Source organism: Puma concolor, chromosome C1, assembly GCF_028749965.1.
Source record: "Puma concolor isolate L17-30 chromosome C1, mPumCon1.1.hap2, whole genome shotgun sequence".
In the NCBI taxonomy this organism is placed as follows: Eukaryota; Metazoa; Chordata; class Mammalia; order Carnivora; family Felidae; genus Puma; species Puma concolor.
Window position 1 is genome coordinate 19,418,826 of NC_141674.1, and position 14,030 is coordinate 19,432,855.

Below are 14,030 nucleotides of genomic sequence, written 5' to 3' on the forward strand. Positions count from 1 at the left end.
GAGAAAACTGAGGCCCAGGGCTAAGTGCCTCTCCGAAGGTCAGAGGTGAACCAGAAAGCTGGGATTTTTTGAGGTCATGGTAAGAAGCATCAGGCCTTCAGTTCCTTGTGACGCATCACGGTCACGAGGTGGGAACTCAGGACCACTGTGGTATTAAGTCAGAGCCACCACGGGGTTGGTGGGAACTAACTGGGTGGGGTATCCTCCCTCAGCCCATCTGGACTCTTTTCAGGCTATTTCCTAAGCTCTGCTCCCTTCTCTACTGGTCTTATACGAACACGAAGTTCACTGCCATCTGTAGGACGCCGAGTGTCAACACAAATTTCTATCTTCACACGGTCTTTATGTCCCAGTTACGCAAAACCGGCATCTAAAAGATCCCTCCAGGCACCAGGTCACCCGTGCCAACCTCTAACTGCTCCGTGCCAGAGGCTGAGGCTGAACAACGCTGAGGCTGAACAACGCTGAGTCCCTGCACAAGCCTCACTTTGTCCTATCATCTGAACTATCGTTCTACTAAACTCCACTTGATCTTGTTCCTGTGTTGCCCCACGTGGCCATAGCCCTTTAAATTCAGCTTTTTCCCCCAGAACTACAACTGATCATCTTGGTCTAAGTAAATCTGGAGGCCAATTCAAGGCATCACAAACGCTCATAATCCTTCCCAATTTGAGTATAAACTTGGCTCACTCACTGGCCTCCGGTTGATAAAGCCAGAGCCGAGGAAGCACGTGCAAGGCAACCAGCAGACCCTCCTGCAGTCTGGCCACCGGCACTGTCTCACCTCTCACTACAGATGCGTGGCTTCCAAGGGCTTTTATACAGATGTCGAAGCAAATAATCCTAGGCAATTAAGGCCATTTCCCAAATAGCACCAAGGAAAGCTGCCAAAGGCTTTCCCTGAGTTGAGAAGCAAAGCTCTGACAATGGTGAATATCATAACCTCTGGATACAAGATGAAGTAGATTGCGAACCTTAACCACTCAGATCAGACGCTACTCTAGAAAATAAGGCTCCCTTTAACCTCTTCCCAGAAGGTTGCTACATGGGCGCAGAGGATTAGACGAATATTCCCACTTTGGAGTCATGGCTTCTTCGGCAGTAAAGCACTGGAGGGCACATCCCCACCCCACTGGTAACATAAAGCAAATACACTGTCAAATACCTCTAACTAGGATCTCCAGATTTCCTCTGAAGCCTTCTCTAGAAAGCCCACGAAGCCCATGCCTTAATCTGCCTTTTTAACAGGGACATGGGAACAAAAATAAGCTTGTTTGTGAATAAACATCTGAAAGACCATCGGGACAGCTGATCTGGGCGGGGCATCAAAACACAGTGAGGATTGTGGAAGAAGACAAAGCAGGACCACTCTGGGGCAGAGAACTTTCGGTGATGTGTGCACGGGGTGTTTCTGGAGGCCAGAGGCCCCGTCTGGAACAAACAGCAACCAGGAGGGCCTCTAACACGTCACAGTTTATTACCTGTAGAGGAAGAAGTCACTGCCACCAACAGCACTGTGCAGTTTTATTAACCATTCAAGTACAGTAGCATCTGGTAAGATCGGGACAGAATTGGGATTTAAAAGTGAACAGATATTCAGCATCTAACAGTTTGAAAGAAGCCACTACATACTCTTTTCACAAACAGGTTTTCACAGAGCCAATACAGTACTAGCCATTAACCCAGCACACCAGGTGTGCTGAAGTAGAAAAGATGCAACAAGAAAAATAGCTACATTAGAAAGACTTCAACACTTTAGAAAAAGAGTAAAACACTTTCAGTTTCTCCCCTTTAGCCCCTAAAACAACATCATACAGTCTGGGTCTACCTATACAGTCCTACATCAGCTTCTAGAATATTTGTCAGGAGGGCAAAAATAAAATGACACTGGCCAGTACAGTCTTTGGATATTTGGGAAGGGGAAGGGGAGAAAGTCAGTTCTCAGAACAAATTAGTCGGCTTCAGTTTCATCAGCAGGGTCTTTGGACTCTTTGTTCTTCCGTACTTCTTCAATGTGCTTGTCCTGTGAAGAAACGGCATTCGTCATCAGTCTAATTCGAAAGCCTGCCAAGGCGCTCACCCCAAGAGTCCCAACGGCAGCATCAGGGCGTGTATTATATATCAGTGGGAATCACATCACATACTTAGAATTCTAAACATGATCTTCCAGCTTCCTTGGGTCGCTCGGGGAACCTACTGACTGAGCCTCCTACGACTCTTCCACAGAATGTACAACTATTCTGGAAATTACTGCATAGTCTGTCTTATTTCATTTTAATATATTTTTTAAAGATTTTATATTTTAAGTCATCTCTCCATTCAACGTGGAGCCTGAACCCCGACCCCGAGAGCAAGAAAAATCGCACACTCCACTGAGCCAGCCAGGAGCTCTGCTCCACCTTATTCTAAAATAAGATACCTGTCATTTAATGTGTCAGGGCCTGAAACTGGTGACAAAGACACCAACCACCTAGATCAAGGCCATTAGTTCAGGCCACCTCATTGGGGCAGACTTCAAGCTCTTGACCCTCTCCAAGCCAGGCTGGGACACCAACCTTCTCCCGCAAGCGCTCCAGTTTGGCAGCCATCTGTGCCTCTCGGTTCTCTTTGTTGGCTTCCATTTTGTGGGTCAGCTTTTCTTCCGCCATTTTACTGAAGTTGTTGTTCTCCTCGATCGCTTTCTGAAGCACTTCTTTCTCATGCTCCCGCTTCTCAGCAAGCTGCTTCAAGACCTCGGCTTCGTGGGACTGAAAAATGTGTAAGAGGCTAGACTCTCGGACGTTTATTTAGCATTAGGTAAGATGACAAAAGAAACGATTAATTGGGAGGACTGAAGAGAGACAGAAAATGAAATCTCCTTAAACAACACCTAAGTCAAGGGCCTGAATTATCCGTCTCAAAATACGGTGAAAACCATACTGTTTTTCGGGTATTCGTATTTACTTTGGAAAACTGCCCAGGTTGGTTCAGAGTCTTGCCTACTGTTCTTTAAGGGAATCCCTGTAAGATTTACTGCTTAATGGTAGCAAGAGGACTTGAGTGAGGTGCACGCGACAAAGGAGCTGTACTGTAAAGAATCTGGCTCTTGAACTTGAAAGTCCACCCAAAGAAAATTAGCTTATTATGAAAAAATGCAACCATATCGATAAAAAGAAAAATCTATGAATGATAGGGAATTTAAGACTAAGACCCCAGATTACTAGAGAGAGTTCTGTTTCGAGGAAAAACTTATCAGCCCTTCTCTTTAGAAGCTGCATTCACTTCCAGACCACTGGAGCTCTGTTACCACAGTGTGCCTCCTTCAACAGACTCGGGATGGCTTGTTACCAAATAGATTCTGATGTGCTTGGAAGTATCACTGACTTGCGCAAAAACCGAAGAGCACCTGCCACTGGTTCTCTTCTGCGAAACCCCAGTCAGGGGAAGTGTCACTACATTTAGGCAGTTACTGCATAAAAGCATGGGCTGGTGACGACAGGGCTGGGGTCGACTCCTTAATTTTTTTTGTCCAGCTACTGGCCGCATCTCCTCCACAAACTCAAAAACTCCATGAACCTCCATAGGAACTCTATCTGCACAGAGAAACAGGTAGAGAGGACCCAGCCTTGCACACACTGCCACTCTTCCTGGAGAAATGAATCACGCGCAGGGTTGACCGTGGGTCAGTGCACATATACATGACATGTAGCACTGAAATGTCCATGGTGCATGTTACAGCAGCTTAAACAGGGGCCTGTGTATGTGGTTAGATGTGTTAGACTTCAAATTGCATTAACTGTGTTGGTCAGGGGCAGGTTACCGCTTCACCTTCTTGTGCCTACTTTCCCTAATTTTATTAAAAAAAATTTTTTTTTTCATTAAATAAACTCTACACCCAACACGGGGCTTGAACTCACCACCCCAAGATCAAGAGCCACATGCCGTACTGACTGAGCCAGCCAGGCGCCCCTCCCTAATTTTAAAATTAAACCCACTCACCTCAATCAGGGTTGTTGGAAAGGAATGAAATGGGAATTTCTATATAAAGTTCTTCATGAAAAGAATAATATTGGATGGAAGGAAATGCACCAAAACGTTAACAATGGTTATTTCTGGGAAGTAGGATAATGAATATTTTTAATTTTCTATGCATAAACTTTTGTGATTCTCAATTTTTCTATAACAAGCATTTCCACACTTGTTGATTCTTCGGATTTGTTTTTGAAAATGGATACTTTACAGAATTGCTTAGGTAAGAGAAAAACTGCCCTAATATCATCATGCCAGTGGAGCAACACAATCACATTACCAGCAATCTAAAATGTTTTTATTGTACAGCTCTCAAAAAGCAAAACAAAACAAAAAAACCCACAGACACTACACACACAAACCACACCGAACTAATTCCCTCCCCCAAAAAAGGGAAAGAAAAAGAAATCATGTACCAACAAATCTATTTTTCAAAGAGAAAGCATGAGAGAGGCAGGAACTTTGGTTTCAGACAAACAGAGGCTTGAATTCTGGCTATGATACTCACTAGCTACAGGACATGGGAAAATGACAACATTCTCAAGACCATTTTCTCCTTTCAGTATCTCAGACATCTACCCTTTAGGGTCATTGTATTAAAGAAAAATAGAAGTAAAGGACTTGGTACATAATAGGAGTTCAGTAAGTGATGCCTGGCCTTTTCTTCCTGGCATATGTAATTTACACAGTGTGTAATTACACAGATGTGTAATAATCACATCTAGCTACAATTGTTTTTCTCCTGTTATGGAAATAAAACTGATTTGCCACATTACATAAATAAATACCCTGTTCTCTGTGAATTGTGATGTTTACCTTGCGTCTTTCTTCTGCCGCTTCTAATTTCTTCTGAATTTCCTCCAGGGAAAGATCCTTCTTCTTTGGAGGGGAAAGGGGGAATTCTGGGACGGATTCTTTTGATCGAGGGCTGAGAATCAGCTCAAAAGCCTGGCCTGAGGCACGCTTCTCCAGTTCTTTCACCTGGATATCTGGATTTGATCATATTTATAACGTATTCAGAAACATGGGGTTTTCCTATGCTAATAAACTATCCTGTAATTTTCTAAAAACTAAATCAATTTAATGAAAAGATTTAGGGCTGATGAAGCTTCCGTTTGCAGGCAAGAAATTACGTAAATACCACCTCTCAGAAAACCAAAGCGCAGTATTTTTGGATTAATAAATACCATTCTGAGATATCAGTGCTTGACAATCACTTTCATAAATAAAAGAAAGACTTGTGCAAAACTCCACAATTTTGCTCTAGACCAAGCCAAATCATCAAATGGTGAAACAATTACAAGCTCTCAGTATATTCAAGTGATATTTTTTCTTTATTCTCCGATTTATAAAATGGGTTTTTATTTATAAGACCAAAACACAACTGCCAAATTAATGGCTTGAGGCCTGAATCCATCTCCTATTATAAAACCCTAAACCCATCAGTATTCAGCTTTTCCAAATAGATTACCTACCAGAAGAAGCCATGGTGAACAGAAGACAAGAGACTGGCAGTGTATTCTACACAATCCACTGGCAAGGAAAACCCTGAAAACGATTTTTAAAAGCATGCAATCAATTTCTTTGCATTTCTAGGTCATTGATCCAAAGGGACCTCAAATAACATCCACATAAATCAGTGTCAGAAAAATCACTACTGTGGAATTAAATAAGACATCATTAACTAGAAAATCATAAAAATCTAGAAAATACTGAAACATTGGTAAATGTGAACTAAATAGAACATTGGTTTCAGAAAATCAAGTCAACTGAGCTTGCCTGTTCAAAAAACATCTCCGCGATTTTAAATTTAGACAAGGTTAAGTCACAATATATATTTTTCTCCTATAAACTCTAAAATACCCCCCTCCACGCCCCCCCGCAATCAGCGAGAAGATATTCCAGATTCAACTCAACAGTGAGACCGGAGCCATCTTAATACTGCCTACAACTCATTGTGCAAATGAAATACCCACCCCTGCTTTGTCTGTGTCTGCCATGGTGGAAAACAAAACGCCCAAGCTAATATTAACCAATAATGTTGAACTCCTATTGTTCTTGGGGCCTAAGCTCCTTATCCAACAGCGGGCAAAATTAATCAGTTTTATGAACCTCTAGGCTTTAGGTTGTAGTATCTGCTGCCTTATATCATGAAAAATTCTACATCCCCCCCCCCGATTTTTTTAAGGTCATTATCCTTGTAGACCCCAGCCTGGTAAGAAGACATAAGATTACAGATTCCAACAGCTGGAAATTAAAATCCGAGGCAACGAAACGGTCTAACCCCGGCAGAGCATGAGACGCAGCACCGGACCCAGGATGGGCGTGGCCCCGGTCAAAGCGAGGAAAAGCGGGTGGCCGCCCCCGGCCAATCAGAGCACGCCCTGCGCTCCGGCCCCTGGCCCCGCCCCCTTCCTCCCCGCGCCTTTTCGAATCTCCCCGAACTCACAACACCCCGGAGCCCGCGCGCGTGGGAAGGGGAGGGATGGGCGGGGCTAACGGTCCTATCTGGGTAACTCCGCCCTTCCCGGGCTAGCCCCGCGCTGACGAACCCCCCCCCCCAACTCCCGCCAAAAACATCTCGAGGCCACCCCCCACCCCTGCAGCAGCTCGGCGGGTGGGGCAGGCCCGGGGAACTGGCCGTGGGATAGCCCCGCCATCGGCCCGCCACCTCCTCTCTTCACTCCCTCCCAACCTGCCTCCAGCCTAGTTGTCTGTGCCCCTCGCCGCGAGAACAGGATTGCTCTCGTGGGGTGTCAGCCTCTCCGGCTCGGCCCTAGTCACTGGGCGAGGCCGACAGCGGGGACGGGATGAGGCCCTAGTCGCCGGCAGTCTGGCCCTAAAACCGCTGCTCCCTAGAGCCGCCCCGCCCCTTCAAACAATGGGGACCCCAGTGGGGCCGCGACTGCACAGGGAAGGAAGGAGGCAAACGAAGGCCCACGCCCCCTATTGTCTCCACGACTGCACCCCGGGCTAACACCAAAGACTTGCCCAGCTGGCCGCGCCCCCTCCCCACGATAGCCGCGCCCCCAGGGAGCGGGGACAAAGCCGAGACTCCGCCCGAGCCACACACAAAGCGGAGCGACCCCCGCCCGCAAGCCCCTCTTGGGGCCCGCGGCCACGCCCGCCGCCCTCCAGTAGGGGGCCGCTGCCATGGCCCGGCCCCTCCCGCCGGCCGCGTCCCTCTCGCTGGCCCCTAGCCTCCCGCCGCCTCCTCCAAGAGCCCCGCACCCACCTGCTCGGTCCGAGCCGCCTGGCCACACTCTGAGCACCAACAGACCCGGGCGCGCACAAAAGCGCCAAACAGCGGCACGTGACCTCCCGACCGGGCTTCCTATTGGCTGAGAGCCGCGGCACGTGCCGACCCCTCCCCCCAACCCAGTGGCCCCGCCCCTCGGGACCCCCAAGCACCTCGGGAAGTGTAGTTCAGGCTGGCCGGGTAGGCGGACAATGCGAAGGGTTGGCCGCGTTTGGGGGTCTCCCGGGTGTGTGCAGGGGGACGGGGCGGTTGTCTGGCCTTGGAAGAGGGTTATACGATGGCCCCTAGCCTGGGTCTGAACCAGCCCTCCAATCTCTAGGAAAAGGGCGGGGCCGGGCGGGGCGGGGTCCCTCTGTACCTCTCAGAGGGTGGCCGACTGGACTCCGCCTCTGTTGAGCCACGTGCCCCGCATCGCCCCAAGGGCAACGCTCGCACAGCGATGGGCTTCTCCGGTGCTACACCCCCTGCTGCCACCTAAGACGCCCAAGCCCTTGTTACAGGACAATGCCACTCTCTGCCCTTGTAAGGCCCTCTGCAACCCAGCGCCCTACCTCGAAACCCGCATGTAACCTGCATTGTGACATCATCATAATCCCTTACCCACTCAGTTAACAGGTCCTGGGCGTGGCCCTTCCTCACTGTGTGCCTTCTCCCTACCATGCTCGGGTCCTGGAGCTGGTGACCAGAGAACAGTGGGGGGAAGGCGTGAGGCTCTGGAATTTGATCTCCTTTGCTTAAATGCAGACTCCATCTGTTCAGCCTAGCCTTTTGCCTGATGATAGGGAAGGAAGAGCAAAAGCAGTTCTAGACTACACAGACTGCAGTTAAGTGTTGCTTTTGTTCTTGGAGCACGTGCTCCCCAGTGCAGTGCTGGGCCCTTTTAAAGAATCAAAACAAAAGGGGGAGCCACAAGGTCACGGTTCCTCCTGGCCTGGTTAGATGAGAAGTACAGCAGAGCTACAAAGGAAATTGACCGGAGCTATCTTAGAATGACTGGACTCCCTCCTCCCACAAAAAGGCCAGAAGGAAAATAAAATGAACATGGTTTCCAGATCCCTCCTCCCATTCCCCAGACCAAGGCTGTGTCTTTGGGATTCGGGTGGTGGTCATAACACCAACGTGTCTGCTTTGCGATCCTCATTGGGCAGAAGGACACCTTCATTTCATGAATCCACGGGTTCAGTTTTCCCATACCAAGAAATGAAAATGACTAACTGCTGAAACAACAGCCCTAATTTTGAAAGACTCTCCATGTCCAGCTAGTCTCTAGGGATGTACTAGAGATAAATACAATAGGTGCCTGAGACAAGGAAAACTAGATCATACAGGCAGCAGACACCCCACACAAAGCAAACAATTAGCAATTGGCTGTTGGCTGAAATATGCTTGTTGTGGCATTTTCTCCAACAATCGCCCTTGTGTGGGGTCAGCCTCTCCCCCGCCCCCAATCTAAGTGGTTTTCCCTTAGCATGTGAGCAGGAACAGGAATAATTCAGATTCTAAGCCCTGAAAGGCTTCTCCCTCTCAGACCAAACTTAGCCACAAAACAGCCAGGTGTTTCCATCTGTCAGTTTTCTGAGTGAAATCTCAAAAATCATTAGAAAGGCTGGAGAGGGGTGGGGATAAGACCTCACTGAAAAGTGACAGATTGGCAGGCAACACAAATAAGCACAGAACCCAAGGCCAAGAGGTCTATTATCCCCCGGAACCAGCCTTTCATGAAGTCTTTGTACTTGAACTGGAGGTTTGCAGAGGAAGGTCCCACCCATTTGATGCATTTTTTCTTTTAATATAAGAAACTGCCATGCAAAAATCTTACGCTTCTGACTATTAATGTTGTGACAGGAAAAAAAAATCTTTCAAAACACAGATTATTTTAAAGCACTTATATTGCTTCCCCCACCTTTGCTTTCTCCCTAGAGCAGATGTCTATTTCCATGGAAACCACAGCTAGGAACGAAGATGTTAGAACTCATGTAGATTTTTTAATCTTTTGTAACGATGCTACTCAGCTTGTGGGTTTGTTGTTAGATGCCTAGCCCTGCCACCATCTCTGTGGCAAGGATTTCCTGAGCTCCTCACTACAGCTTGAGGACTGAGGGGGCGGGGGTACGGTTGTCCTTTTAATGATCCTGTGAATAAAAAGGTGTTTGTGTGGTGAGATGATCCCTGTTTCTTAGGTGGGGCTGCTTTTCTGAGATCCAGACCATAGCTGTTAATTGTCAACTCCTATGGGTGTGCAAACGTGAGCCCTGAAATAGGAAGGACTTTCAACCCTAAGGAGAGAAAACAGCTTTGCCCCTTCACTTTGGAGAGGGGCAGAAGCTCCTTTCTTGCCAGCTTGCTAAAACTAACTTCAAAAGCCGCTCCCTCCTGAAGCGGTAGCAAGGAGTTAATGTTCGCATCTTGGAGCTGTCTGTCTTTGCCCATGAGAATTATTTTTGCCTCTGCTCAGATGGTTCGGTCGGATTGCTGTGGAGCTAGCTGGCTGTGACTATGGATTAGCAGAAAGTGAAGTTGAGATATGGCAGCCATCCAGCTTATTTGATCTGCGTAGACAGCTAAAGGAGAGCACTTCAGGCTTCAAAGTCTAGATGGGATGTCTACACGGATCAAACGAGCCGGGCCGTTGTCAGATCTCCTCTGTTCTTACACAGCACCGCAGCCTTTGTTCATTGTTGGTTCTGAGGCTACAGAGGTGGCCTCTCACTCGGGCGCCGCCGGGTTCCAGCGCTGCTTACAGGGCCTGTCCTTGGCAAAAGGGCATTGTGGGAGAGGTTTTCTCCTTGTCCCCAGCTTCTCTGTTCCTTTTGTCCCCTTATCCTTAGGCACTGTGCTCTAACACTCCCTCCCCTGTTCAAGCCCTGCCTGTGAATCTGCCACTTGACATGCCTGTCTCACTCATTAGACTATCAAGTCCAAGAGGGCAGGGTTGTGCCTTTGTCTTGTCATCCCTTGTGCCCAGAACTGGGCCTGGCCCAGGATGCTGGGATCTGGATGCTCACTGTTGGCTTTAGGCAAGAACAGCCTCTGTCATCTTCAGCTTCCTCTTCCGTAATGCTAGACACCTGTACCATATAGGAGTGGTGAGGACTGAATGAAATAAAGTACGTGAAGGCATGTAGCGTGATGCCTGGCACATGTTAAGGGTTAATGCTAGAGAAATTTCTTGATTACTATAGGTTATGGAATGAGTGAATGAATGGATGAATCAATGAATTCCCACCCTTTGGTGGGAATCAGTTACTGGGTTAACTCTTCCTATGTGGTGTTTTAAAAAATTCAATTAATTTCACATTTTGGACAACCCATACATGCAGTTCAGAAAGTGGGGCGCCTGGGTGGCTCAGTCGGTTAAGCGTCCGACTTCCGCCCAGGTCATGATCTGAGTTCGAGCCCCACGTCGGGCTCTGTGCTGACAGTGCAGAGCCTGGAGCCTGTTTCAGATTCTGTGTCTCCCTCTCTCTCTCTCTGACCCTCCTGCATTCATGCTCTGTCTCTCTCTGTCTCAAAAATAAATAAACGTTAAAAAATAAATAAATAAATAAATAAATAAATAAATAAATAAATAAATAAAGTAAAAAAGTCCTCCTCCCTTCTCTGTCCCCATCTGCCAAATTCACCAACCCTCCCCAACCATAACCACTGTTGTCAGTTTCCCATGTATCCTAGAGTCTCTTCAACAAGTTTGTACATGTGTATTCTTATTCCCCCTTTATAATACAAATGGTAGTCAACCGCAATTGTTCTGCACTTAGCGTTTTTTCATTTGACCATACATACACGTCAGGGATGTTTTCCCTGTTCGTACATCAGGCATTTCCTTGATCTGGGATCCACTGTATGAATGTTCCATAATCTAGGTAACCTGTGCCCTATCCATGGCTTTTAGGTTATTCCCAATTATTTGCTGTTTCAACCACTGCTGTAATGAATACCTTGGATACATGGCATTTTCCACATAGGTGAGTATATCAGGAAGACATATTCCTAGAGTGGTATCGCAAGGGCAAAGGGCAAACGCCTTTGTAATTTGGATGTGCCGAATTGCCTTCCACGGGAGTCATGCTAGTTCAACACTCACCATCTGGTGTTTTAATTCATTGTCTCCGTTCATTCAAAAATGGTTTGAAAGGCTTTGTCCCTAGAAATTTCAGGCATCAGGGAAAAGGAGGGGGAGGACTAGAAATCCCAAGAAAGACGTGACTGTCAATTCTGTCTATATTAATAACTCCTATAAATACTTGACAAGCAGCAGCTGATCTCAGAACAGCTCTGGTGCGTGCGTGGTAGTATTCCTCCCAGTCAGTCTTGTGGTAGAAATGTCTGCAGGTGTCACTGTGAGACTGGAAGCTTTTTGAAGACAGTCGTTTTCTTGGTGGTATCCCACTCCCCTCCCACGATGCTTGACACAATGCCTGGCATGTATCTTACTTAATTAATTCGAAAATGTATTTTTTTCCCTCTCCTTTTTGTATCTCTGAAATTGGTTATGCCTCATGCTCAGTAAATAGCATGTCATAATTACTGATAGCATATTTTCTTAGTGGGACATAAAATAATGGTGTCTTAAAATCAATGGCATTTTTAAAAATAGGCTCCGTACCCAATGTGGGGCTCAAACTCACAACCCCGAGATCAAGAGTTGCGTGATCCACCAACTGAGCCAGCCAGGCGCCCCATCAGTGGCATTTTTGAGTCAATGAAATATGGTAAAGTGTACCCATGTTAAATGTGTGGGTGGAATGACCAAGGTATCACTGCCCCTGCCTGTCTTCTCACTCTGTGTTCTAACCCTTATGGTTTTCCAGTTAGTTAGTGGCTTTGCTAGCCACTTACCCTCCACGTTTCAAACTTCAGTCAGACTCAACTCTTCCCTTTTTCTCACCCAAGCCTCATTATGGAATCTTCCTGTTTTCTAGTTGAATGGAACCTTTAAAATGATAATAGCTACAAGAAGAACAAAGCTGCAGCACTCACACTGCCTCATTTCATTAACTTACTACAAAGTTACAGGAATCAAAACAGTGTGGTAGTGGCATAGACAGACATATAGAGTAGTGAAATAGAATAGAGAGCCTAGAAATAAACCCTTGCATATATGGTCAAATGACTTTTGACAAGGATGCCAAGACTCATTCAATGGGGAAAGGACAGACTTTTCAACAAATGGTGCTGGGAAAACTGGATAGCCACATGCAAAAGAATGAAGTTGGACCCTTACCTCACGCCATATACAAAAATCAACTCAAAATGGACCTCAATATAAGATCTCAATATAAGACCTGAAACTATAAAACTCTTAGAAGAAAACACAGGGAAAAAGCTTTGTGACATTGGATTTGGCAGTGATTTCTTAGATGTAACACCAAAGGGACAACAACAAAGGAAAAATATCGGACTTCACAGAAATTTAAAATTTTGTGCATCAAAAGAATATCAACAGAGTAAAAAGGCAACCCACAGAACTGGAGGAAATAATTGCAAATTATATATCTCATAAGGCATTCATATCCAGTACAAGAGAGGGCTCCTAGAACTCAACAATGAAAAAACAAACAACCTAATCCAAATATGGGCAAAGGCCTTAAAGAGACATTTCTCCAAAGAAGACATACAAATGGCCAATAAGCACATGAAAAGATATTCAGTGTTACCAATCATTAGGGGAATGCAAATCAAAACCACAAGGAGATACCACCTCATGTCCATTAAAACAACAACAACAACAACAACAACAACAACAACAACAACAAAAAACCCCAGAAAATAACAAGTGTCAGAGAGGATGTGGAAAAACTGGAACCCTTGAACACTATTGGTGGGAATGGCACATGGTATGGCCACTGTGGAAAACAGTATGGATGTTCCTCAAAAAACTAAAAATAGAATTTCCATATGATCCAGCAATTCCCCTGCTTGGTAGGTACCCAAAATAATGGAAAGCAGGGTTTTGAAGGGATATTTGTATACCCATGTTCACAGCAGTATGATTCATAATAGCTAAAACATGAAAGCAAAACTCAAATGTTCATTTACGGATACACAGATAAGCAAAATGTGGTCTATCCATACAATGGAATATTATTCGGTCTTTAAAAAGAAAAGGAAATTCTGGCACACACCACAACATGCTTGAACCTTGAGGCTATTAAGCTCAGTGAAATAAACCAGTCACAAAGAGACCAATACTGTATGAGTCCACCTACAGGAGAAGCTTAGAGTAGTCAAAATCATAGAGATATAGAAAGTAGGATGATGGTCCCTGGGGCTTCTAGAGAAGAGGGACTAGGGGGTTAGTGTTTAGTGGGGACAGAGTTTCAGTTTTACAAGATGAAAAGAGTTATGGAGATGGATGAGATAGTGGCTGCACATTATGGATGTATTTAATATCACTGAATTGAAAACTTAAGAGTGGTTAAGATGGTAAATTTTATGTTACGTGTATTTTCTTACAATAAAAATAATTGGAAAAATGGTGATAGCTTACATATTTCTAGAATGCTTACCATGAGTCAGACACTGGTCTAAACACTCCCCACGTGATAACTCACTTAACCCTTATATCAATCTTATGAAATAGTATTAGCCTAACTATAAAGCTGAGGAAATAAGGGCGACTAACTGTCCCAGTTTGCCCAGGACTGAGGGGTTTTTCTGGGATGCAGGACTTACCAGTGCTAAAGGTAGAAAAGTCCCAAGCAAACCTGGATGAGTTGGTCACCCTAAAGGAAACTGAGGCACAGAGAGACCATATCTTCCT

At 45.8% G+C, this 14,030-nt stretch overlaps 1 protein-coding gene across 2 annotated transcripts; it reads right to left on the minus strand.

Moving 5' to 3' along the window:
• Positions 1 to 1,507: 1,507 nt before the first annotated feature.
• On the minus strand, positions 1,508 to 7,324 carry STMN1 (stathmin 1). Of its 2 annotated transcripts, none has more exons than XM_025933474.2 (5): positions 7,244 to 7,324; positions 5,484 to 5,556; positions 4,825 to 4,997; positions 2,556 to 2,747; positions 1,508 to 2,023 (listed from the first exon to the last, which is right to left on the minus strand). In XM_025933474.2, exons 2-5 carry the CDS (start codon positions 5,494 to 5,496, stop codon positions 1,952 to 1,954), a joined length of 450 nt encoding a protein of 149 aa, XP_025789259.1. In that variant the 5' UTR covers positions 5,497 to 5,556; positions 7,244 to 7,324; the 3' UTR covers positions 1,508 to 1,951. The 2 variants fall into 2 exon arrangements, with proteins under 2 accessions (XP_025789259.1, XP_025789267.1); XM_025933482.2 differs by lacking the exon at positions 7,244 to 7,324 and adding an exon at positions 6,244 to 6,264.
• Positions 7,325 to 14,030: the final 6,706 nt, after the last annotated feature.